Source organism: Hypanus sabinus, chromosome 3, assembly GCF_030144855.1.
Source record: "Hypanus sabinus isolate sHypSab1 chromosome 3, sHypSab1.hap1, whole genome shotgun sequence".
NCBI classification, from domain to species: domain Eukaryota; kingdom Metazoa; phylum Chordata; class Chondrichthyes; order Myliobatiformes; family Dasyatidae; genus Hypanus; species Hypanus sabinus.
The window spans coordinates 97,273,556-97,297,635 of NC_082708.1; the positions used below are offsets into that span (position 1 = coordinate 97,273,556).

At 41.3% G+C, this 24,080-nt stretch overlaps 1 protein-coding gene across 4 annotated transcripts in view; it reads right to left on the reverse strand.

Moving 5' to 3' along the window:
* sorcs2 (sortilin-related VPS10 domain containing receptor 2) overlaps positions 1-24,080 on the reverse strand; it is a 727,841-nt gene that overhangs the window by 19,038 nt on the left and 684,723 nt on the right. For all 4 annotated transcript variants that reach the window (XM_059964841.1, XM_059964844.1, XM_059964843.1 and 1 more), the window contains 7 exons: positions 15,411-15,597; positions 13,281-13,414; positions 13,065-13,188; positions 11,318-11,430; positions 9,651-9,776; positions 8,080-8,179; positions 1,412-1,514 (listed from right to left, as the gene is read on the reverse strand). In XM_059964841.1, coding sequence (XP_059820824.1) covers positions 1,412-1,514; positions 8,080-8,179; positions 9,651-9,776; positions 11,318-11,430; positions 13,065-13,188; positions 13,281-13,414; positions 15,411-15,597 — 887 coding nt within the window. The remainder of the gene's footprint in view (positions 1-1,411; positions 1,515-8,079; positions 8,180-9,650; positions 9,777-11,317; positions 11,431-13,064; positions 13,189-13,280; positions 13,415-15,410; positions 15,598-24,080) is intronic.

The window sequence follows — 24,080 nt, forward strand, 5'->3', positions numbered from 1 at the left end:
TTCTAGAACCCTTTTTAAACAATGGAACCACATGAGCAATACGCCAATCCTCCGGCACAATCCCCGTTTCTAATGACATATTAAAGATCTCCGTCAGAGCTCCTGCTATTTCTACACAAACTTCCCTCAAGGTCCTGGGGAATATCCTGTCAGGACCCGGAGATTTATCCACTTTTAAATTTCTTAAAAGCGCCAGTACCTCCACCTCTTTAATTATCATAGGTTCCATAACTTCCTTACTTGTTTCCCACACCTTAGACAATTCAATATCCTCCTTAGTGAATACCGAAGAGAAGAAATCGTTCAAAATCTCTCCCATCTCCTTCGGTTCCACACATAGCTGACCACTCTGATTCTCCAAGGGGCCAATTTTATCCCTCACTATCCTCTTGCTTTTAATATAACTGTAGAAACCTTTCGGATTTACTTTCACCTTATTTGCCAAACCAACCTCGTATCTTCTTTTAGCTTTTCTAATCTCTTTCTTAAGATTCCTTTTACATTCTTTATATTCCTTGAGCAATTCCTTTACTCCATGCTGCCTGTATCTATTGTAGACATCCCTCTTTTTCTGAACCAAATTTCTAATATCCCTTGAAAACCATGGTGCTCTCAAACCTTTAACCTTTCCTTTCACCCTAAAAGGAACATAAAGATTCTGTACCCTCATAATTTCACCCTTAAATGACCTCCATTTCTCTATTACATCCTTCCCATAAAACAACTTGACCCAATCCACTCTCTCTAAATCCCTTCGCATCCCCTCAAAGTTAGCCTTTCTCCAATCAAAAATCTCAACTCTAGGTCCTGTCCTGTCCTCCTCCATAATTATATTGAAGCTAATGCTATTGTGATCACTGGACCCGAAGTGCTCCCCAACACATACATCTGTCAGCTGACCTATCGCATTCCCTAACAGGAGATCCAACACTGCCCCATCTCTAGTTGGTACTTCAATGTATTGTTGCAAAAAACTATCCTGCACACATTTCACAAACTCTAAACCATCCAGCCCTTTTACAGAATGAGCTTCCCAGTCTATGTGTGGAAAATTAAAATCTCCCACAATCACCACCTTGTGTTTACTACAAATATCTGCTATCTCCTTACACATTTGCTCTTCCAAATCACGCGCCCCATTAGGTGGCCTATAATACACAATTATAATTAGGTGGCCTATAATTTGCAATAGCACTGCTAGCATTGGAGGCTGAAACCTCCTATACCACAATGAAAGAGGCTCTGGATACATGTCACCTGAGTACAAAGATTGGATTTCTTCTCTTCTCGTTCCATCTCATTCTACACAACTTTTATGATAACAGCAGCGAGAGTTTCCTTGGCTGGATTATGCATTCTTGAACAAGTAACAAAACTGTTTACTATTGGATCTGCCTTGAAAAGCACTTACCTTTTCAACTTGCGCAAAACGAAAGCGCCAACAATTAACAGGCACAATACGAACATAATCACTATAACCCACAGGCCTTTTCCTCCAATGCTCTTCTGGGAAACTGAAGAAGAAAATGTGACATAATATTGAAACCAGCAGTCAAAAGCAATTTAATAACCTGACATCAAATTATAACAAGGCTTTCTATCCTTCGGCAAATCTGTTAAAAACAAATTTAAAGAAGAACTGAATAAAATTAATTTTCTATCTTTCCATTCAAAAGTTTGAAATGGTAATAAGAATTAAAAATTACTTTTCACAAATGAAGTTAATAAGTGTTTTGTTGGGATTACTGTTCAATAGTTACTCCTTGCAAAGTAATATTCTTTTATCAGTTGCTCAACGTACACAATCACTGGAAATAACAAGAAGTTCTCAGTTTGCACAAATCTAAGTTGAAAATGTCTGGTGGAAGAAACACAGGAATACAGGAAGCAGAGGCAAGACCATGTCAGTAGGTTTCAATCCCAGCACCATTTCCAGCTTCATATCCCTTGATTCCATAACATCCAAAAAAATCTATTGAATTCTGCTGGAATGCTGGCATCAGAATGTGTGATGACAGTCGTGGGCTGCCCCCAGTGCACCCTCGGATGCATTGGTTGTTAATGCAAATAATGTGTTGCACTTTAGTTTTCGACATTCACGCGATAAATAAACTAGAATCTTGCCTTGTGCATATTCAGCAACAGTGCCTCTACAACTTTTAAAATAATTTACTTTCCTCTCTAAAATAAATTCCTTCTCATCTTAATTCTGGATGGATAACACAATTTGAGATTGTGATTTTTGTTTCTAGTCACCTTATTCTTACAATAGTCAGAATAAAAAATTAGAATCATAATGGATGAACTCTTAGGTACTTCAGAATTAAAATCAGGTTCAACATCACTGGCATAAGTCAGGAAATCTGGGCAGCAGTATATTGCAATACATAGTGATAACTAGATTACAATCACTACATTCAAAATAAGAAAGTCAAATTACTAAGTAGTGCTAAAAGAGATGGGAAATACTGAGGTGGTATTCATAGGTTCACTGTCCATTCAGAAATCTGATGGTGAAGGGGAAGAAGCTGTTCATGAAATATTGAGTGTGCCTTCAGATTCCTGTACAACCTCCTGGAAGGCAGCAGTGAAAGGAGAGCATTTGCTGGGTGTCGGGGGTCCTTACTAATAAATGCCACCTTTTGGAGCCATCACCTTTTGAAGGTGTTCTCAATGCGGGGGAGATTAGTGCCCATGATGGAACTGGCTGAGATTACAACTTTCCACAGCTTCTCCTGATCCTGTGCAGTGGCCCCTCCATACCAGTTGGAATGCTCTCCATAAAACATCTATAAAAATTTGCAAGTGTCTTTGATGATATCCCAATTCTCCTCAGATGCCTAATGAAATAATGTAATTGCTTCAATATTTTTGTTCCAGGATAGATCCTCAGGGATGCTGACACTAAGAAACTTGAAACCATTTGCCCATTCCACTTATGATTCCTTGACGAGGTCTGGTGTGTGTTCCCTCAACTTCTCCTTCCTGAAGTCCACAATCAATTCCTTGGTCTTACTGACGTTAGGTACAATGTTGTTGCTGTGACACTACTCAACCAGCTCCTGTATGCCTCCTCGTCATCATCTGAAATTCTGTGAATATCAGTTGTGTTGTTGGCAAATTTGTATTTGGGATTTGAGCTGTCATGGCTGTATAGACAGTAGAGCGGGGGCCACGCACATATCCTTGAGGTGTGCCACTTTTGACTGTCAGTGAGCAGGAGATATTATTTCCAATTCGCACAGATGGTGGCTCGGGAGACAAGGACCTAGTTGCAAAGAGAGGTACAGAGGCTCAGGATTTGGAGCTTGTTAATTAGAACTAAGGGTATAATTGTGGTGAATGCTGAACTGTAGTCAATAAATAATGGCCTGACGTAGGTATTATAATTGTCCAGGTGATGCAAGGGCAAGTGGAGAGCCGGTGAGATTGTATCCATTGCAGACCATCGCCACGATGGGCAAATTGCAGCTGGTCCAGGTCCTTGCTTAGGTAAGAATTGACTCTAGCCATGACCAACCTCTCAAAGCACTTCATTACAGTAGATATGAGAGCCACTGGGTGACAATTATTGAGGCAGCTCACCCGGCTCTGCTTGGGCACTGGTATGATATCTGCCCTTTTGAAGCATATGAGAATCTATAGCTGTAGCTCTGAGAGATTAAAGATGTCCTTGAACACTCCCGCCTGTTAGTTGGCACAGGTTTTCGGAGTTCTACCAGGTACACGATCAGGGCCTGATGCCTTGTGAGGGTTCACCCTTTTGACATTGGCCTCCAAGACAGAGATCACAGGGAGACCAGACACTGCAAAACTAGAGTAGTTGTATTCTCTCTTTCAATGTGCTCATCAATGCCATTGAACTCATCTGGGAGTGAAGCATCACAGCCATTCATTAGGTTTTACTTTGTAAGAAATAATAGCCTGCAAACCCTGCCAGAGCTGACGTGCATTCAATTCCATCCCTAACCTCAATTGGTTTTTTTTGCTCTTAAAATAGCCTTCTGTAGGATGCACCTGGACTTCTTGTATAGTTCTGGATCACTGGTCTTGAATGCCACAGATCTCGTCCTCAGCAGCCTTCAAATCTCCTTGTTCAACCACAGCTTTTGGTATGAATATAACCGGCATGTTCTCAAAGGCACACACTCATCCACACGGGTCTAGATGAAGTTGGTGACAACTGAGGCATATTCATTCTGATTTGAAGATGAATCCCTGAATAACAGCCAGACCACTGTCTCAAAGCAGTCCTGTAAGTGCTCCTCCACCTCCTTTGACCATACCTTCTCGGTCCTCACCATGGTACTGCCCTCTCTAGTCTCTGCCTATACACTAGGACAGCCAGGTGATCAGACTTTCCAAAGTGTGGACAAAGGATGGCACAGTAAGGGTTCTTGATGGTGGTCATGTGTTGGTTCCTCTGATGGTAGTTGTTCAGAGACTTCATCAAGCTGGCCTGGCTGAAATTACCACAATAATAGGGAAGGTATGGTGTGCAGTCTTGTGCCCTCTGATTACGTTGCTCAGCTCCTTCAGTGCCTACCTGACATTGACCTGAGGTGGAATGTGCATCACTACTTGGATGACAGCGGAAAACTATCTTGACAGATAAAATAGATGACATTAACCCACTAGATGTTCCAGTTTGGGTGATCAGGACTGAGACAGAACTGCCATGTTTGTGCACCACAATGAGTTAATCATAAAGCATACTCCACCTCCTCTTCCTTTAAAAGACTGAGCTGTCCTCTCTTTGTGGGAAATGATGAAGCAGCCCAAAATGCCGGGGCTCCATCTTGAAAGTAGAGGAGGCCATGGATAGACATATCAGAATGGGAATGGGATGTGGAATTAAAATGTGTGGCCACTGGGAGATCCTGCTTTCTCTGGCAGACAGAGCGTAGGTGTTCAGCGAAACGGTTTCCCAGTCTGCGTCGGGTCTCACCAATCTATAAAAGGCCACATCGGGAGCACCGGATGCAATATATCACACCAGTTGACTCACAGGTGAAGTGTCGCCTCACCTGGAAAGGCTGTCTGGGACCCTGAACGGTGGTGAGGGAGGAAGTGTAAGGGCAGGTGTAGCACTTGTTCTGCTTACAAGGGTAAGTGCCACAATGGAGATCGGTGGGAAGGGATGGGAGGGACGAATGGACAAGGGAGTTGCGCAGGGAGCGATCCCTGCGGAAGGCAGAAAGGGGGGGAGGGAAAGAGGTGCTTGGTAGTGGGATCCCATTGGACGTGGTGCAAGTTACGGAGAATTATACGTTGGACCCGGAGGCTAGTGGGGTGGTAGGTAAGAACAAGGGGAACCCTATCCTGAGTGGGGTGGTGGGTGGATGGGGTGAGGACAGATGTACGGGAAATGGAAGAGATGCATTTGAGACCAGAGTTGATGGTGGAAGAAGGGAAGCCCCTTTGTTTAAAAAAGGAAAACACCCCCTTCATCCTGGAATGAAAATGTGATGAGGATGTTAGGAAAATTCAGGGTGACTTGTATAGGCTGGGTGAGTGGGCAGATACTTGGCAGATGATGTTTAATGTGAATAAGTGTGAGGTTATCCACTTTGGGAGTAAGAACAGGAAGGCAGATTATTATCTGACCAGTGTAAAGTTAGGTAAGGGAGTAATACAAAGTTCTAGGAGTCCTTGTTCATCAGTCACTGAAGGTGAATGAGCAAGTGCAGCAGGCAATGAAGAAGGCTAATGGAATGTTGGTCTTTATTACAAAGGGAATTGAGTACAAGAGCAAGGAAATCCTCTTGCTTTTGCACAGAGCCCTGGTGAGACCACACCTGGAGTATTGTGTACAGTTTTGGTCACCAGGGTTAAGGAAGGACATCCTGGCTGTAGAGGAAGTGCAGCGTAGATTCACGAGGTTAATTCCTGGGATGTCTGGACTGCCTTACGCAGAGAGGTTAGAGAGACAGGGCTTGTACATGCTGGAATTAAGGAGATTGAGAGGGGATATGATTGAAACATGTAAGATTATTAAGGGATTGGACAAGATAGAGGCAGGAAATATGTTCCAGATGCTGAGAGAGTCCAGTACCAGAGGGCATGGTTTGCGAATAAGGGGTAGGTCATTTAGGACAGAGTTACAGAAAAACTTCTTCTCCCAGAGAGTTGTGGGGGTCTGGGATGCACTGCCTCGGAAGGCAGTGGAGGCCAATTCTCTGGATGCTTTCAAGAAGGAGCTAGATAGGTATCTTATGGATAGGGGAATCAAGGGATATGGGAACAAGGCAGGAACCGGGTATTGATAGTAGATGATCAGCCATGATCTCAAAATGGCAGTGCAGGCTCAAAGGGCCGAATGGTCTACTTCTGCACCTATTGTCTATTGTCTATTGAAAAGCCTTATCCTGAGAGCAGATGTGGCGGAGGTGGAGGAATTGTGAGAAAGGGATAGCATTTTTGCACGACAGGGTGGGAAGAGGAATAGTCCAGGTAGCTGTGAGAGTCTGTAGGCTATCAGTAGATAAGCCGTCTCCAGAGATGCAGACAGAAAGATCAAGAAAGGGGAGGGAGGTGTCAGAAATGGACCAGGTAAATTTGAGGGCAGGGTGAAAGTTGGAGGCAAAGTTAATGAAGTCAACGAGCTCAGCATGCGTGCAGGAGGCAGCGCCAATGCAGTCATCGATGTAGCGAAGGAGGATATTCCTACAAATAATGTAACAATTAACAACGTACCTGGATTAACGCCTCAAAACTAGACAATAGAGAAAAATTGGGTTTATTCTATCTAGAGCTGTGGTTCCCAACCTTTTTTATGCCGTGGGCCAGTACCATTCAGCAAGGGATTCATGGGTGCCAGGTAGGGAGCCTCTGATTGAGAGGAAGTTTGAGGTTTCAGACAATGCTACTGTGCTGTATTCCATTCTACCAGATGATCCTGTGGTGCTGCTGTCTTACAGTTCCAGCCAGTATGACCTTCAGTGTCCCCTCGCTGTGGCATCTGCACATTTTCCCTATCACCATATGCAATACTCCCATCCCTCTGGGTATTTCCTTCTTTATCCCAATACTGTGCTGTAAAATAGCTGATTGGCTATGAAATTACCTCTCCCCATAGGTATGGATCTCCAGGATTTTGACCTAATAAGAGAGGAATAATTTACGTGTTGTTTGTTTTTTTCTCTCTCTCTGCCCATCACTGCCTGTTCTCCATCTCCCTCTGGTGCTCCCCTCCCCCTTTCTTTCTCCCTAGGCCTCCCATCCCATGATCCTTTCCCTTCTCCAGCTCTGTATCCATTTTGCCAATCACCTTTCCAGCTCTTAGCTTCAACCCACACCCTCCGGTCTTCTCCTATCATTTCGCATTTCCCCTCCCCCTCCTACTTTCAAAACTCTTACTATCTTTCCTTTCAGTTAGGCCTGATGAAGGTTCTCAGCCCGAAACGTTGACAGCGCTTCTCCCTATTGATGCTGCCTGGCCTGCTGTGTTCCACCAGCACTTTGCACTGTCTCTATCACAATTTATTAGTCCTTAGGTAGGGTAAACAGATAGATAATATTCAAAATATATCTATTCAACGGCCTTTAAATACCAGTAAGGCATCTTTATACTTGTCTCAAATTTCCTTGCAATAAAGGCCAACACACGGGAACCTTACCAAGTGCTTGCTGCACTGTACCTGTATGCAAAGTTTCAATGGTTTACATACAACATTCAGGCTCTCTCCAACACCCAAACCCTTCAATCTCGGTGGTACTGTTTAAACTCTACATTTCAACCCGGTTACCTTAAAGACCCCTCTTCCCCTCTCACACCCCCCCCCAACCCCCTTGGTTTTTCATCAATTCCCAGAGGGTTATTGGTTTTCGGTAAATTCACTCAAAATTGACATGACTGGTGGTAGGGCTGGTGAGCAGATTTCTCTCATCAATCCTGATTCAGTAGCCCAGACAATTACACTTTGGGATGGGGTCAGATTTTTGACTCCAGTATACCCATGCGTTGCAGACAACTGGAACTGTGAACATTGTTGTTGAAAATGTTTATGTGCACATTAAAATATGACATTTTTGACAACATTCAAACCTGTTTCAATGCAACTTTTATTGTGACCTTACCGGCTCTGTAATCTGCCAGTGTAACAGCCACTTCAACCCCTGGTTTCAGAGAAATTTTGACTTGGCTTTCTGTCAGAGCTTCTATTAAAGAATCAATCCCCTGTGGACAAATAAAAGAATCAATCTATCAACTGAATGAATCACAATAGAGCCCCATACTCAAGTCACTCACACCATTCTTAACAGCAGCAATTCTACGCAAACATCACACTGAGCATTGCATTTTGATTACTGAGATAATTTGGTAGCAATTACTAAACACAGAGTGAAATAAGCAGGTTAATTTGTAGTTCTTTGAAAGTGTATTATGTCTTTACTTTTCCTACTTCCTAATTAAAATTAGTACCAATAATTCACCAAGTTTATTATGTGTTGGAGACTAATTCTAACCCAACATGAAACTCTCCCTAACCCCATAAAAGTGGCTGAAATACCTGCTAATTGTCTAATTATCCATTAGACTGCCACAAGAACACAGCAGCAGCCGTCATCTCTGAACGATCTGAGTGATGGAAAAGGATGTTTCTACAAATAATGTAACAATTAACAATGTACCTGGATTAACTTCTCAAAACTAGACAATAGAGAAAAATTGGGTTTATTCTATCTAGAGCTGTGGTTCCCAACCTTTTTTATGCCGTGGGCCAATACCATTCAGCAAGGGATTCATGGGTGCCAGGTAGGGAGCCTCTGATTGAGAGGAAGTTTGAGGTTTCAGACAATGCTACTGTGCTGTATTCCATTCTACCAGATGATCCTGTGGTGCTGCTGTCTTACAGTTCCAGCCAGTATGACCTTCAGTGTCCCCTCGCTGTGGCATCTGCACATTTTCCCTATCACCATATGCAATACCCCCTTCCCTCCGGGTATTTCCTTCTTTATCCCAATATTGTGCTGGAAATTGGGCTGATTGGCTTGAAATTACCTCTCCCCATAGGTAGGGATTTCCAGGATTTTGACCCAATAATAGAGGAATAGTTTGTCACTGAGATTCCAGTGTTGCTCTGGTAATCACTCAGAAACAACCTACCCAAGAGAGCATCACTGCCACATTATTGCTGGAGATCCACCCACCATTCTGAGTTCACAGAAAACCCAGTTAGCTAAAGACCGGAGTCTTTGATGACAGCAACTTCAGAAAAAGGCTAACACAGACGATCCACTAAGTATTTCCAGCTTGGTACTTTACCACCGTCCTCAGTGTTCTCTTGAATTAGGTTTACAATGCCAGATTAGTGGCTATAAGGTGATGGAATGCAATTCACTGCTAATATTCCACCATGTTTCTATTTAACGAGCTAATATTGCATAACTTGCCTTCTATATATTGGAGTTATGCCTAGAATTCACCTTCCATAGATGCTGTCTGATCTGATGAGTTTTTCCAGTAATTCCTGCTTTTGTTTCAGATTTCCAGCACCTGCAGTGAATTTTCACCCACATATGCTTTCTGTCATATGCACGATCCAAATGTAACTTGTCCCTATGTAATTCATGACATAATCAATTCTATAGCATTGGCTGTTTCCATGGTGGCTTTGAGTTATCTTTATAATGTCAGCTCACATCACCTTGTCAGTAGTTGTGCTCCTTCTCCTCTTTGGTTTTTCCAGTGGCGGGAGCAGGTACAGTTCTGCTGTGGTGGGTAAACCTATTCTGACCACCGTCAGCAGTAATTCCTCAGGGATACCTGTTGTCTAAAACAACACAACAACAGTATAATTTAAAATTGTTCTACACTGAGATTATTCCAAATGCTAATTGATCTTCTTTCAAATGATTGAACGGAATAAGAGATACATTTGTTTCTACAGATTAAATTAATACTAATGAACTGGTTAATAAAATTTGTTCTAAAACTTAAATATTCATTGACAGTAGGAGTAGAATAATTTGGATCTGATGAGGTCAAAAGAGGAAGACCCATACGTAATATTCCTTGTGCAGCTCTTAGGTGAGTACTGAACATTAATATTACAATTTTTGTAGGGCATATTTAATTAATTTTAAGTTGGTGTCCACTTCTCCATGCCTGCCATCACTCACCAGATCTTCCTGCACTAATGCAATGCTACTCTGGAGGATAAAACAAAGCATTAACCAAGGGAGAGCCTGCACACTTGCTTCATTTCAAAATTGGGTAGAAGCTAAACAAACAATAGAGAGGACTTTGCCTGAGGAAACCGTGGCAAGAGAACAAGGAGCCTGTACAAATCGGGCAAGAGGAAGATGGCAGAGTGGACAAGACAGAGAGAAGGTGAAAATGCAGAGTGGGCAAGGTAGGAGGTTACAAAATGGCACGGCTACTTGAAAGCAAAGTGGTGGGGAGGAGGTTAAGGGTGTCACTTTGAAGTTAAGTTACAATATACACATCTAATTTAGAGTTTGTCTAAGAAAAAAATTGGCGACAAAAATGAAAACACCCACTTCAATTAGCCACCCGGCAAAATGTTATCAAAGTGTATGAAACTGAATGAAATATCTTCTCAGTTTAAACACCCCAAAGGAAATCCAAATATCCAAAGTGAAATGGAAATTCAAACATAGACCTTCTTACTGGAAGATTCAAAAGAAACCAGGAAAGGGGACAATGTAAATTGTCCTTCAAGACAGCCTGTGCAATATATTATGGCGGCTTCCTGTCACAGTATATGTACATTGAAAATAAATTTGCTTTGAACTTTGGTCTTGTATGATCATATGACCTCAGTGAATGTCAGACAACTCGTTTCTATCGTTTCACATTCTTGGTCAACGGAAAAAGCAGTTTGTGTAATTTGGGCCAGACAAAACTATGAAGGCAATGCTGTAATATCTTAGGGTAATTTTTGGTTAATAGTGACTGGTGAAAATTGATCTAATTTTGCATAATTACTGATACTTAAACCATTTAAACCTGAAAGGAGGCAAATTCAAGTATGAGAAAGGAAAGAAACTGCAAGACTGAGAAATGAGGAAACTTGGTTGTGCTTGTAGAAGGTTGACTTCAATTTGATGGACCGAATATTCTCTGTCCCTGCCAAAATAATTTTGTAATTCTGTAGTAATAAAATCATTGTAAGATTATGTAGCTTTTCCCACACTAGGGTATAGTTTTAACTGGCCAACTGAGAATAAGTTCCAAACCATATAGTTATTAGTTTATTTTCCTTCCCCTGTCCAGTTTGACACGACTACAATATTCTGCCGAATTTTGATGAGACAACACACATGTGAATAAGGTAAAAATATACTTTACCTCTGCTAAAATCCTTGATATAACGTGCCCAATATCTTCTCTCCATTCCGGCACATTAGGGTTGTAACTATCAATATTCTGAGAAAACTCCAGAGGCAGGACTTCCAACTGATCTAAAAAAGGATGTATTTGTTGTAGAATGGAGGCTGAGGCACTATTTATTTAAAAGTTATAGACTGGCAACAGTTTGTAAATTATATTTCATTTGTTTGATTAGTAAATAGTTGGTGTTATTTTGGTATGAAGTGATATAATGATTCATGTCATCTCTCAAAGGCCAGTTCACCAAGTGTGTGCTCGAAGACACAACCTTACATAACCATCCTGTAAAATTGGAATCTGTACCTGGAATTTCTATAGATTCCTATCCAAAAATATTGGCTAGATATATTCAAAAAGTTTACACTTTGTTTTGATTTATTTCTGAACACCTTGCATTGAAAGTAATTTGAAGTGTAACAAAAAAGATCAATGGGAGAAATCTCTTAAAAAGTTTCCTGATAGACAGCTATGTCTACCCACCACACTGTTGTTGACAGTCCAGAGAGCAGTCTTTAGGCTAGAGGGAGATATTGATGTGCTGTTGAAATTTGCTGAGAAATGGCAAGAGGAGTTTAAACATCATAGATGTGAGCTGATACATTTTGGGAATACTGATGTGACTAAGATGTACACCATGAAATTACCAGGTCCCAGGGAGGCTGAGGTAGAGAGGGACCTTGCTTTGCAAATCCAAAGATCCTTGAAGGTAGCAGTGCAGGAAGGTAATGTGATTAAGAAAGCATATGGGACATTCGACTTCATCAGAGTCGGAGTCAAAGAGGCACAAAACAAGGAAACAGGCCTTTGGCCCAACTAGCCCATGCTTACCAAGATGTTTATTGCAGTTTGTTATATTTGCCTATGTTTCGCCCATATCCTTCTGAGGTTTACTGTCTAAGTTAGTCCTAATTGCCTGCTTTTGGCCTATATCCTCTGAGCCTTTCTTATCCCTGTACCTGTCCAACTATCTTTTAAATGCCGTTAATGTACCAGTTGCAACCTTTCCTCTGGCAGCTCATTCCATATATTGACCACACTCGGGGTGGGAGAAGCTACCTCTCAGATTAGTTGGGGGAATGAGTAGAAGATTAGAGAGAATATGGTCAAACATGATATGGCTGGAGCTCAACAGGAGTATAGTGTGCAGTAAAACAACTGGAGAGGCTGGGTCTGTTTTCACTGGAGTGATGGAAATTATTAGTGGACACAATTGAAAAATCTTTTTCCTATATCAAATGTAGATAAAACAAGAGGATATAGATAGAAGGTCAGGAATATGAGATTTAGAAGGGATCTGAAGGATTCCTTTCTCACCCACAGTGTAGTGGGCATCTGGAATACACAATCTGAGAGAGTCACTGACAACATGTAAGAAACATCAAGATGAGCACTTAAATTGCCTAGGCATAGAATGCTATGGGCCAGATACTGGAAGGTGGGTTCAACGCAGATTAATCAGTGCGGACATGATGTGCTGAATAGTCCATTTCCAAGCTGTATAACTCTATGGCTCTGTCCAAAACCACATATGAATTTATAACATGAAATATTATTTGCATGGCAGTCTGCTAATAATCAGAAGAGATTTAGTGCTCCTACATTCCTCTGGGAAAGATGGGTGTGCCTATATTCCTCAGACAAGTTTTCTCAGTAAAGAGCGCAGGTGCCAGATTCTCTAGATTTGGAAAAGAAATATTGAACTTACCAAATATCCTCACCACCTTCGAGTCCTGAACCATGGAACTACCACTGGAAGCCTGGACTGTGACTTTAATCTGACTGTTCTCACTAAAGCTGGTTATTAAACTGTTTTCCAGAGTGAGATGAGGCTACGAGAGATGGTACAAAAGTGTGGTGATTATTACATTTTACTACAAGGAAGAGCACATTATAGGCAAGATACATGAGAAATGAGACCCACCTCAAGGCTATCTCCCAGCCACCACTGAAAGACTGTGAGGTTGGAGTTACTGGGCTGCACTAACGCTGTCAGATTCACTTGCTGGTTCCTACGGACAACTGGCAATACCTCCAGATGCACAAACTGTAATGGAGCTGAGGAGAGCCGGGTAAAATAAATCATCAAAATATCAGCACACAATGCTACTCAAATAATCAAGGTCTGTGCAAGAATGCACATGAAAAGGCAGTTTAAAAGCCCTACATACTTCAGTTAATTCATTTCATTTCACATACTGACTTTCAAACAAACTTGATAAAGTTTGAATTTTTGATAGCATGGTTTGATACAGGTTCAGAAATCAGAAACAAACTCTTTTTTTCTTCTGATGCAATTTTGCACAATATGGAATCCAATTATTTCCTGCAGATTCCTATCCCACTTTTAATTAATTTGGCAACAAACTCCCAATTGATATTATAGCTCGAGGTCAGCTTAAAATCCAGAGATCCCTTGTGAACCCTTGGGGCTTTCCTTAGAATGTAAAGTTTTTAACCTGAAATTTTATCCAATACTTGTCCTGCCATTATGTTTATTTATGTATGAGAATTACACATACTTGGTAAGTCCAGAATTTAGTGTTCCTTATTGATAGCTCTTAAAATGGTGGTGAACTGCTTTCTTAAAAGACTTAAAGGGGATGCCCAGACTGAAGCCGTGCAGCAAGTAAAGGAACAGTGATACGGGTCATTTTCAGATGGGCATTGCCATGGGATCATTACTGGGGCCTCTAATGCTTCGGGTACTGAGTGCACTAAAGCCAAGTTTGCTAAAACAGTTATGAGCAGGATGCAAAAAGCCTGCAGAGGGTTAACTGGATAGGCAAGAAGTCAACAGATGGAGACAAATGCAGGAAACAGTGATGTTACATGTTTTAGAAGAAGGAATGAAAAGCAAGTTGTCATTTATGCAGAGTGACTCCAATGAGTCCCAATGTATGAAACACAAGAAGTGAGCATGCAGGGACGACAAGTAATCAGGAAGTGGAGGAGTTTTGATGGAACTTTAAAAGGTGCTGCTGAGATTGTACCTTGGGTAACAGCACACTGATCTGGTTTCCTTATTTAAGGAAGGATGTGCTTGCAATCAAAGCAGTATCATCTCCTAGATCAAAGGAGGTAACAAATAAATAAAGACAGAGCTTATACTGATTGGAGTCCAAAAGAATGAAAATTAAGCGTACCGAATTCTAGTACAGGTTCATGGAGTGGATGCTGAGAGAATACCTCTCAGATTATACATATCTGAATTTAGGAGCAAAGTTTCACAATATGGTATAGGCTCTTTAGGATGGAGAAGAGGACAAATTTCTCCTCAGATTCATGACTCTTTGGGAGGTATGGATATAGAATCATTGGATATACATTCAAATCAGATTCTGACATTTAAGTTACAAGGAAGTCCAAGGAAATGGGAAGAGAGGGGCAAAGTGGTGTTGAGGTCAAGCCTGTATCCTACTAAATGACAGAGTCACCTAGGGGTTGACTTCCCATTTATCATGGAAGGAAGAGTCAGCATTCTAATGCCGGTACAGACTGCTGGCCTCTGATTAGTTCGCCACCTTCTGATACGAAAACTCAGCCAGCTTGGTGTGTGGTGGCTGACACTGTAGCCTACCCACCCCAGGTACACAGGGCTTTTCACTTTTCAATCCCGCTTGAAAGATGTGAAGTCTACAATTCTCATAAACAAGACAAGGGTCACAAAACAAACACAACAAAACTAAAGGAAAATAATCCCATTTCACCTGTTCTTGCTAGATAGTTCACTCTTAAGGATCAGAACAAATCCGCATTTTAACAGTTATCTGAAGGCTTGTGTGGAGGTACAGGGAAATAAATTTCTCTCTTCTCAAGATTCCTGGTGGCAGAAAACTGCTAATTCAGGACTGAAGTACTCAGCTGTGCTTTTTTTCCTCTGCTGAAATATACAGATCCTTCAAAATCAATCCGAAACATACAAATGTCCTGATCTCAGGATAGAGTAAAATGTTACTATTTATAACATTGCCCCATCTTGTATTTTCTTTTTGAAAAAGATTGTCAAACGTATTAATGAATATGATAGTGAAATTGTGAATTAACAACTTACAGTTCACCTGAATGTAAACCATGGCTTCGTCAGAGCCTGCAATGTTTTCTGCTTTGACAGAGACACGGTAGATTCCTGGTTTCTCATATCTGTGTTGAATTGGTTCATCCACCAGTGTGCGGTTCACATAAATCGCCTTAAAACCATCTCCAAGATTCACCTGATAAGTGGTGTTTAACGTATCACCCTAACAAAAAAAAGTGCCAGAATGAGAGCTCACAAAGGTAGGTTAAGAAGAGATCTACTATAGATTTAGTAAGTCTTTCAGACCTGATCTATCTCAAATCCAAAAGTCCCTGTTGAATTGTGGCTAGCTCTTTCACATATACTGGAAGCATACAATGTTCTCTGTCCTTCACAGTATATCTGTTTGTCAATCTCCTCCCTCCTACTCCCAACAGTTCAACGATGTAGCAGCAAGGTATAATGGCTGGAAGCTTCACTATAGTCTTAACATTAGTAAGTGATAGAGCCAACTATCACCCAAAGGTACCTAACTTAAAGTCTTCATTGTAAACCCTGAAGAGTTAATAAGATTCAATGACAACAAAATCAGGCACTGTTAGAGGGCCAACCACAGACAAAAAGCTTTCTGACATTTAACATTGCATATAAAGAATGGCCACTTGGAGCACAGAAAATGCTAATGAAGGTCACTGCCTCCATAACAAAGGGAAATAGTAAAATAACTACAGAACAGATAAAGTTTTATATGTTAATTTCTGGACAGTGTATCCAAAACAACATCAAGTCACTTTTATTGTCATTTGGACCATAACTGCTGGTACAGTATGTAGTAAAAATAAGGCAACTTTTTTCAGGACTATGGTTTACATGACACAGTACAAAAACTAGACTGAACTACGTAAAAAAAACACAGGGCAAGCTGCACTAGACTACAGACCTACACTGGACTGCATAAAGTGCACAAAAAACAGTGCAGGCATTACAATAAATAATAAACAGGACAGTAGAGCAAGGTGTCAGTCCAGGCTCTGGGTATTGAGGAGCCTGATTGCTTGGGGAAAGAAACTGTTACATTGTCTGGTCGTGAGAACCCAAATGCTTCGGAGCCTTTTCCCAGATGGCAGGAGGGAGAAAGGTTTATATGAGGGGTGTATGGGGTCCTTCATAATGCTGTTTGCCTTGTGGATGCAATGTGTAGTGTAAATGTCTGTAATGGCGGGAAGAGAGACCGCGATGATCTTCTCAGCTGACCTCACTATCCACTGCAGGGTCTTGCAATCCGAGATGGTGCAATTTCTGAACCAGGCAGTGATGCAGCTGCTTAGCATGCTCTCAATACAACTTCTGTAGAATGTGATGAGGATGGGGGGTGGGAGATGGAATTTCCTCAGCCTTTGCAGAAAGTAGAGACAATATACCTTCTGGTGTGAGTGTCACCATTTTAAAAGAAAAACTCTTAAACACGATAAAATTATAAAGGATTTCACAAGCAAATATCACACTAATTTAATTGTAGATTTTCTTCTAGTCTATAGTTACGGCGCAAAGGAAGGTGTATGGGATGAGTGGAATCAGGGATCAGCCATGATGGAATGGTAGAGCAGACTTGAGGGGCTGAATGGCCTATGTCTTATAATCTTATTGGACAGGTTACTATTATAATGGAGAAGTACACAGAACAACACCCATTCCAATATATCACATGCTGCAACCTGTGCAATTTAAGTTCTTCTATTCCTTGTAAACCTAATAAATAGGGATTTTTTTGCAAAAGTAAGGAATATCCATAAGGAGTTATAACCATTCTGCTTCCAAATTACATAATCATGACACTGCAAATTGTGATGTTCAACTAGGTTTCTGTCAGAGAAATAACAACAACTCAGTGTTGACATCACATAGATAAGACCATAAGATATCGGAGCAGAATTCCGCCATTTGGCCCATTGAATCTTCTCTGCCATTTCATCACTGCTGATCCAATTTTCCTTTCAGCCCTAATGTCCTGCCTTCTCCCCGTATTCTTTCATTCCCTGGCCAATCAAGAAGTTATCAAACTCTGCCTTAAATATACATTAATACTTGGCCTCCACAGCTGCTTATGGTAACAAATTCCACAGTCACCACTTTCTGGAAAAAGAAATCCTTACCATCTCTGTTCTAAAAGGACACCCCTCTATTCTGAGGCTATGTTCTCTGGTCTTAGACTCTCCCACCTGAGGAAACATCCTCTCCATATCCATTCTATCGAGGCCTTACACCGTTCGGTAGGTATCAATGAGGTCACTCCTCATTCTTCTGAATCCTGGAGAATACAGGCCCAGAGCCATCAGACATTCTTTATATGACAAGCCATTCAATCCTGGAACCATTTTCATGAATTTCCTTTGAATCCTCTCCAGTTTCAGCACATCCTTTCTTCAATAAGGGTCCCAAAATTGCTCGCAATACTCCAAGTGAGGCCTCAGCAGTGCTTGATAAAATCTTAACATTACATCCTTGTTTTTATATTCTAGTCCTCTTGAAATGAATGCTAACATTGCATTTGCCTTCCTCACCATTGACTCTACCTGCAAATTAACCTTTAGGGAATCCTGCACAAGGACTCGCAAGTCCCTTTACACTTCAGTTTTTTGTACTTTCTCTCCATTTAGAAAATAGTCAACTCTTTCATTTCTTCTACTGAAGTGCATGACCATACACTTCCCAACACTATATTCCATTTGTCATTTCTTCACCCATTTTCCTAATCTGTCTGTCCTTCTCTAGCCTCTGTACCTCCTCAAAACTACCTGCAAACTTTGCAACAAAGCCATCAATTCCATTGTCCAAATCATTGACATATAATGTAAAGTGAATTGGTCCCAGCACAGATGCCTGTGGAACACCACTAGCCAGCCAGAAAAGGCTCCCTTTATTCCCATTATTTGCCTCCTGTCAATCAGCTACTTCTTTATCCGTGCTAGAGTCTTTCCTGTAATACCATGGGCTCATAGCTTGTTAAACAGCCTCATGTTTGTCACCTTGTCAAAGGCCTTCTGAAAATCCAAGTACATAACAATAACCAATTCTCCTTTGTCTATCTTGCTTGTTATTTCTTCAAAGAATTTATAGAAACATAGAAAACTTACAGCACAATACAAGCCCTTCGGCCCACAATGCTGTGCCGAACATGTACTTAATTTAGAAATTACCTAGGGTTACTCATAGCCCCCTATTTTTCTAAGCTCCAAGTACCTATCCAGGAGTCTCTTAAAAGACCCTATCGTATCCGCCTCCACCCCCCGTCACTGGCAGCCCATTTCTTGCACTCACTACTCTCTGCGTAAAAAAACTTACTCCTGACATCTCCTCTGTACCTTCTTCCAAGTACCTTAAACCTGTGCCATCTCGTGTTAGCCATTTCAGCCCTGGGAAAAAGTTTCTGACTATCCACACGATCAATGCCTCTCATTACCTCGTACACCTCTATCAGGTCACCTTTCATCCTCCGTTGCTCCAAGGAGACAAAGATGAGTTCACTCAACCTATTCTCATAAGGCATGCCCCCCCCAATCCAGGAAACATCCTTGTAAATTTCCTCTGCACCCTTTCTATAGTTTCCACATCCTTCCTTTAGTGAGGTGACCAGGTGACAGTACTCCAAGTGGGGTCTGACCAGGGTCCTATATAACTGTAACAACCTCTCGGCTCCTAAATTCAATTCCACGATTGATGAAGGCCAATACACCATATGCCTTCCTAACCACAGAGTCAACCTGCGCAGCTGCTTTGAGTGTCCTATGGACTCGGACCCCAGGATCCCTCTGATCCTCCACACTGCCAAGAGTCTTATCATTAATACTATATTTTGCCATCATATTTGACCTACCAAAATGAACCACTTCACACTTATCTGGGTTGAACTCCATCTGCCAATTCTCAGCCTAGTTTTGCATCCTATCAATGTCCCACTGTAACCTCTGACACCCCTCCACATTATCTACAACGCCCCAACCTTTGTGTCATCAGCAAATTTACTAACCCATCCCTCCATTTCCTCATCCAGGTAATTTATAAAAATCACGAAGAGAAGGGGTCCCAGAACAGATCCCTGAGGTACACCACTGGTGACCGACCTCCAAGCAGAATATGACCTGTCTACAACCACTCTTTGCCTTCTGTGGGAAAGCCAATTCTGGCTTCACAAAGCAATGTCCCCTTGGAACCCCTTTCTCAATAAGCCTTGCATGGCGTACCTTATCAAATGCCTTGCTAAAATCCATACACGCTATATCTACTGCTTGACCTTCATCAATGTCACATTCTCAAAAGATTGAATCAGGCTCATAAGGCCTTTGACAAAGCCATGCGAGATTTTCTCTTGAGGAAACCAAGCTGACTACGGCCTATTTTATCATGTGCTTCCAAGTAGCCTGAGACCTCATCCTTAATAATTGACTCCAACACCTTCCAAAGCACTGAAGCCAAACTAACTGGCCTTTCGTTTCCTTCCTTTGCCTCTCTCCCTTCTTGAAGAGTGGAGTGACATTTACAATTCTTCAGTCTTCCAGAACCATTCCAGAATCTAGTGATTCTTGAAAGAGCATTACTGATGCCTCCATGTGAGTGTGACAAAAAATCATGCCAACATTTTTTCATTCAATTTTCTGCTGTTGTAAGCTCATTTAAACAATCCTTTCAGAAAATAAATATTGTTCAAAATTTAGTTTGCATCAATCAAGAATCACAGATGGAGGCTGAGGTCAGGATCAAACTTGGGTCCCTGGAGTTTTGAGGCAGCATCACTAACTGGTGTTCCCACTCAACCCACATTGTTAATTTAGTGGATGTTAACGTGAGGAAAGGGCTACTTTTGCACTTCTAGTCCAATGTGAACATCTGGCATTTACGGATTAGCTCTGTCCAGCCTGTAGGTCAGTGAGTCAATACACATATATAACTCTAGTCCAGCTGGCACAGCCATATTTTTTGTAATTGTGAACTACAAGAAGTTTTACTTCCGATCAAAGAAGATTTTATTTTGGACACTTTCACTTGAGACTATGTTAGTGCTGGTCTTATTTTATTGCTGACTTTGGACACATTAAGCTCTAGCATGCGATGCTAGTCCATTGTTAACCCTATTTCCCTAAATTAACATCAAGCAGGTGATGAGACAACAATGAGATGGCCCTTTAGGATGCTTTTATTAATGGGCGTGGATTAGAATAAATGCCACAGGAAATGACTAAATGCAGAGGCAGATCAGAAAGAATTATTTCAACTTGCTTTCTGATTTTACGGTCTTGATAAGTTTTATTTTGAATTACACAGATTCTGAAAGTACAAGTCTGCTACTTTTTGAAAGCTCTGATTTCCTACTGCAATGATCAGCCAATTGTAGCCTAATTCTTCAAAATATTTGCTGTATTCTAATTGCTATTTACTTCTTAAATCCGAATGAGTTGGGAGAAGCAATTTAACATTTCAATGAGGATTTTGCAAAAAAATACACAATTAGTTTACACATATTCTGACGCTGGCATTATAGAAATTTTGTTACAAAAACAAAATCTAAATTTGGAAAATGATTTGTCAATTGAATGATGCCATATTCACAAAGGAAGTTCTGATGAGTTTTGCATCATTTTCAGCTGTGCACAGTTACAAACCAGACCAATGTTGGAATCTTTAGCCCATTCTGAGACTATTAATAGAATGTTGTGATCATCATAAAAAATATATATATTTACTGACAACTATAATCAAAGGCAGCAGCTGTGATCTTGTTAACACATGCAGTTGATTTTATTCCTGTAATTTACGTCAGAGTTACAGCTGATGCTGAAGGCTCTCTGTAATTGATTCTACTTGCTGGCATAAATTGGAAATGTATATTTCCAGATGAATGTTCATGCATTTTTGCATGGATTTTAATGCAGGTTTTATCAGGAATTTCAAAGGAAAGTGGATAGAACATACTGTACACTAGAAGTTGTATATAACCCCATCCCAGCTATCATGCTCACTGCTACATCTCACACCCACTTTTTCATAGAACATAGAAACCGACAGGACATTACAGGCCCTTCAACCCATCATGTTGTGCTAACCATGTAACCTACTCTTACTTGTTTTCCAGCTCCGGACACAATAAATCCCATCAGGAATGCAACCTGCAGCCCATCAATAGCTCAGATGGTGAGAAATCTGTGGTAGTTTGTGGAATTATTCAGTACCCAAACAAAAACCGATTGATCCTGGTGTGTATGTTCCCATTCAACATCTATATCCATTGCCTGACAGACTGAACAGCTCTTTCAGCAATACTGTTTGATGATGGATGATAAGGGGACGTATGTAGCAACCAAACTCTATTGTCATGTTAAAAATAATTTAAACTCTTTACTTGTAACACGGGACCATTATCACAGGCAACAGTATCAGACATTCCATGTGCACGAAATAGTGTGTGTAAAATGTTTATCATCAACTGGCTGGTCGAGGTCTTCACCGCTTTGGTCTCCATCCATTGCGAAAGCACATAGACAACTACTAATAGCATGTGACTGTCTAATGGGCCTGCGCAGTATATGTGTAAACATCTCCAGAGTTTGGTTGGCCAATGCTACAGGAGTGTTCAAAGGTCAAGACTGCTGGCACGTGTTGCATGCATGAACAATGTGTTCAAAGTCGTCATCAATTCTCAGCCACCAAATGTAATTCCAGGCTAGTGCCTTCAATAGGTACATTTAATGTCAGAGAAATGTACATAATATACATCCTGAAATTCTTTTTTGCAAACATCCACAAAAACAGAGAAGTGCTCCAAAGTTAAAACCCCAAAGCCCCCCTCTCACACACAAACAGCAGTAAAGCAATGACCCCCCCCCCACCCCCACCAGCAAAAAAGCATCAGCACCCTCCACCGAGCACTCGTGTGTAGCAAAGCATCAATAAAGACACAGACTTGTAGTACCCCAAAATCTACTCGTTCACCTGATAATTTGACATACCACAGGCTTTTTGATTTCTGTAGTACAGATACTGTATTTAGTACCATTGGGACAGAGGTATAGAAAATATTAACCAGGGTACTTTATTACAAAAATAATTATCAGATAGTAACTGTGAATATCAGAACCACGAGAAAGCCTTGAGATATTCCACTTAGTGAATGAGAGTTTCATGGAAGAAAGGTTGTCAGTTGATGTAACAAATGTGATACTCAGAACATGAGGTGGATATTTCACCTCAGCCAGGGGAAAGTTAACACACCTAAATTGTTGTAACCACACATTGAACATCTGGCATCTTACGTAATTTTAAATTCAATACAGGTAGTCCCCAAGTTACGAACGTCCAATTTACGGACAACTCATACTTACAAACCAAGGAAGGAGCACGCTGTCCGCCATTTTAAGTCAGATCACGATGCCGTCTGCCATTTTAAGTTGGATTGCGATGCTGTCCGCCATTTTAAGTCATTGCCATTGACACTGTGTTGAGTGTTTAACTTTGTATTTAGCTTAAACTTTTCTTAGTAAGATTCACCCTGACCCCGCCCCCCCGCCCCCCCCACTTCGGTCGGCTGGTGGCACAGTGAGATCAGCGCTGGGCTTGAGAACGGAGTTTCCCGAGTTCGATTTAGTGACAGACTGCTCCTGTGCTGGGTTGATGTTGATCCTGTGACTCCTGTACCATCCGTGCCGGGTTAATGTTCAGCTCGCAACTCGACCTCGTAAAAAAAAACACTGCCACCTCCAGTTTAAATTCCCACGCGGAATATTGTTGAGGATCAAATACCCAAACCCAGCACAGCCCCCACTTGTCCCATTTAACCTGTCTCAGTGCACTGGAGTTTAGGACTTGGGGAATTCAGTGTGGTGGTCCTTAGGACCTAGCGGACCTTGGGACCCGCCGCCTGCAGTGTTTTTGTTCCATTGACGGGAAGCGATCGCGATTGAAAGTAAAGTGGAAATAATAAAGCGTTTGGAAAGAGGTGAAATGCCATCAGTCATTGGAAGATCTTTAGGCTACAGTCGGTTAATGATTGGAACAATTTTAAAGGATAACGGATAAAGTGAGAATAATGGATAATGTGAAAGGCCCTTCCTGATGAAAGCTACAATTATTACTAAGCAACACAGTGATTTAATTATTGGAATACATATGTTTCTTAGGTGTTTTATATGCATAGAAAGGTAAAATATATACTATATACTAAGACAAACGTTTGACTAACTGACGCTAAATAATATCGGATATACTTGTTCCAACTTATGTACAAATCCGACTTAAAGACGGACTCAGGAAGGGAACTCATATGTAACCCGGGGGCTGCCTGTACACCTTCAAAAATGTTGAAGTTGCTCATGATTAACAAACAAAGGACCTCAGTCTCCTCAGAAAGTAGAGGTGACCCTGGCCTTTCTTGTTTTAATAATGTCTTCAAAAATTAAAATTCAAATATGCCACTTCAACATAAGATATAGGAGCAGAAGTAGGCCATTTGGCCCATCGAGTCTGCTCTACCATTCAATCATGGGCAGATCCAGTTCTTCCAGTCATCCCCACTCCCCTGCTTTCACTCCATACCGTTTAATGCCCTGGCTAATCAAGAACCCATCAATCTCTGCTTTAAATACACCCAATGACTTGGTCTCTACAGCTGATTGTGACAACAAATTCCATAGATTTACCACCCTCTGACTAAAGTAA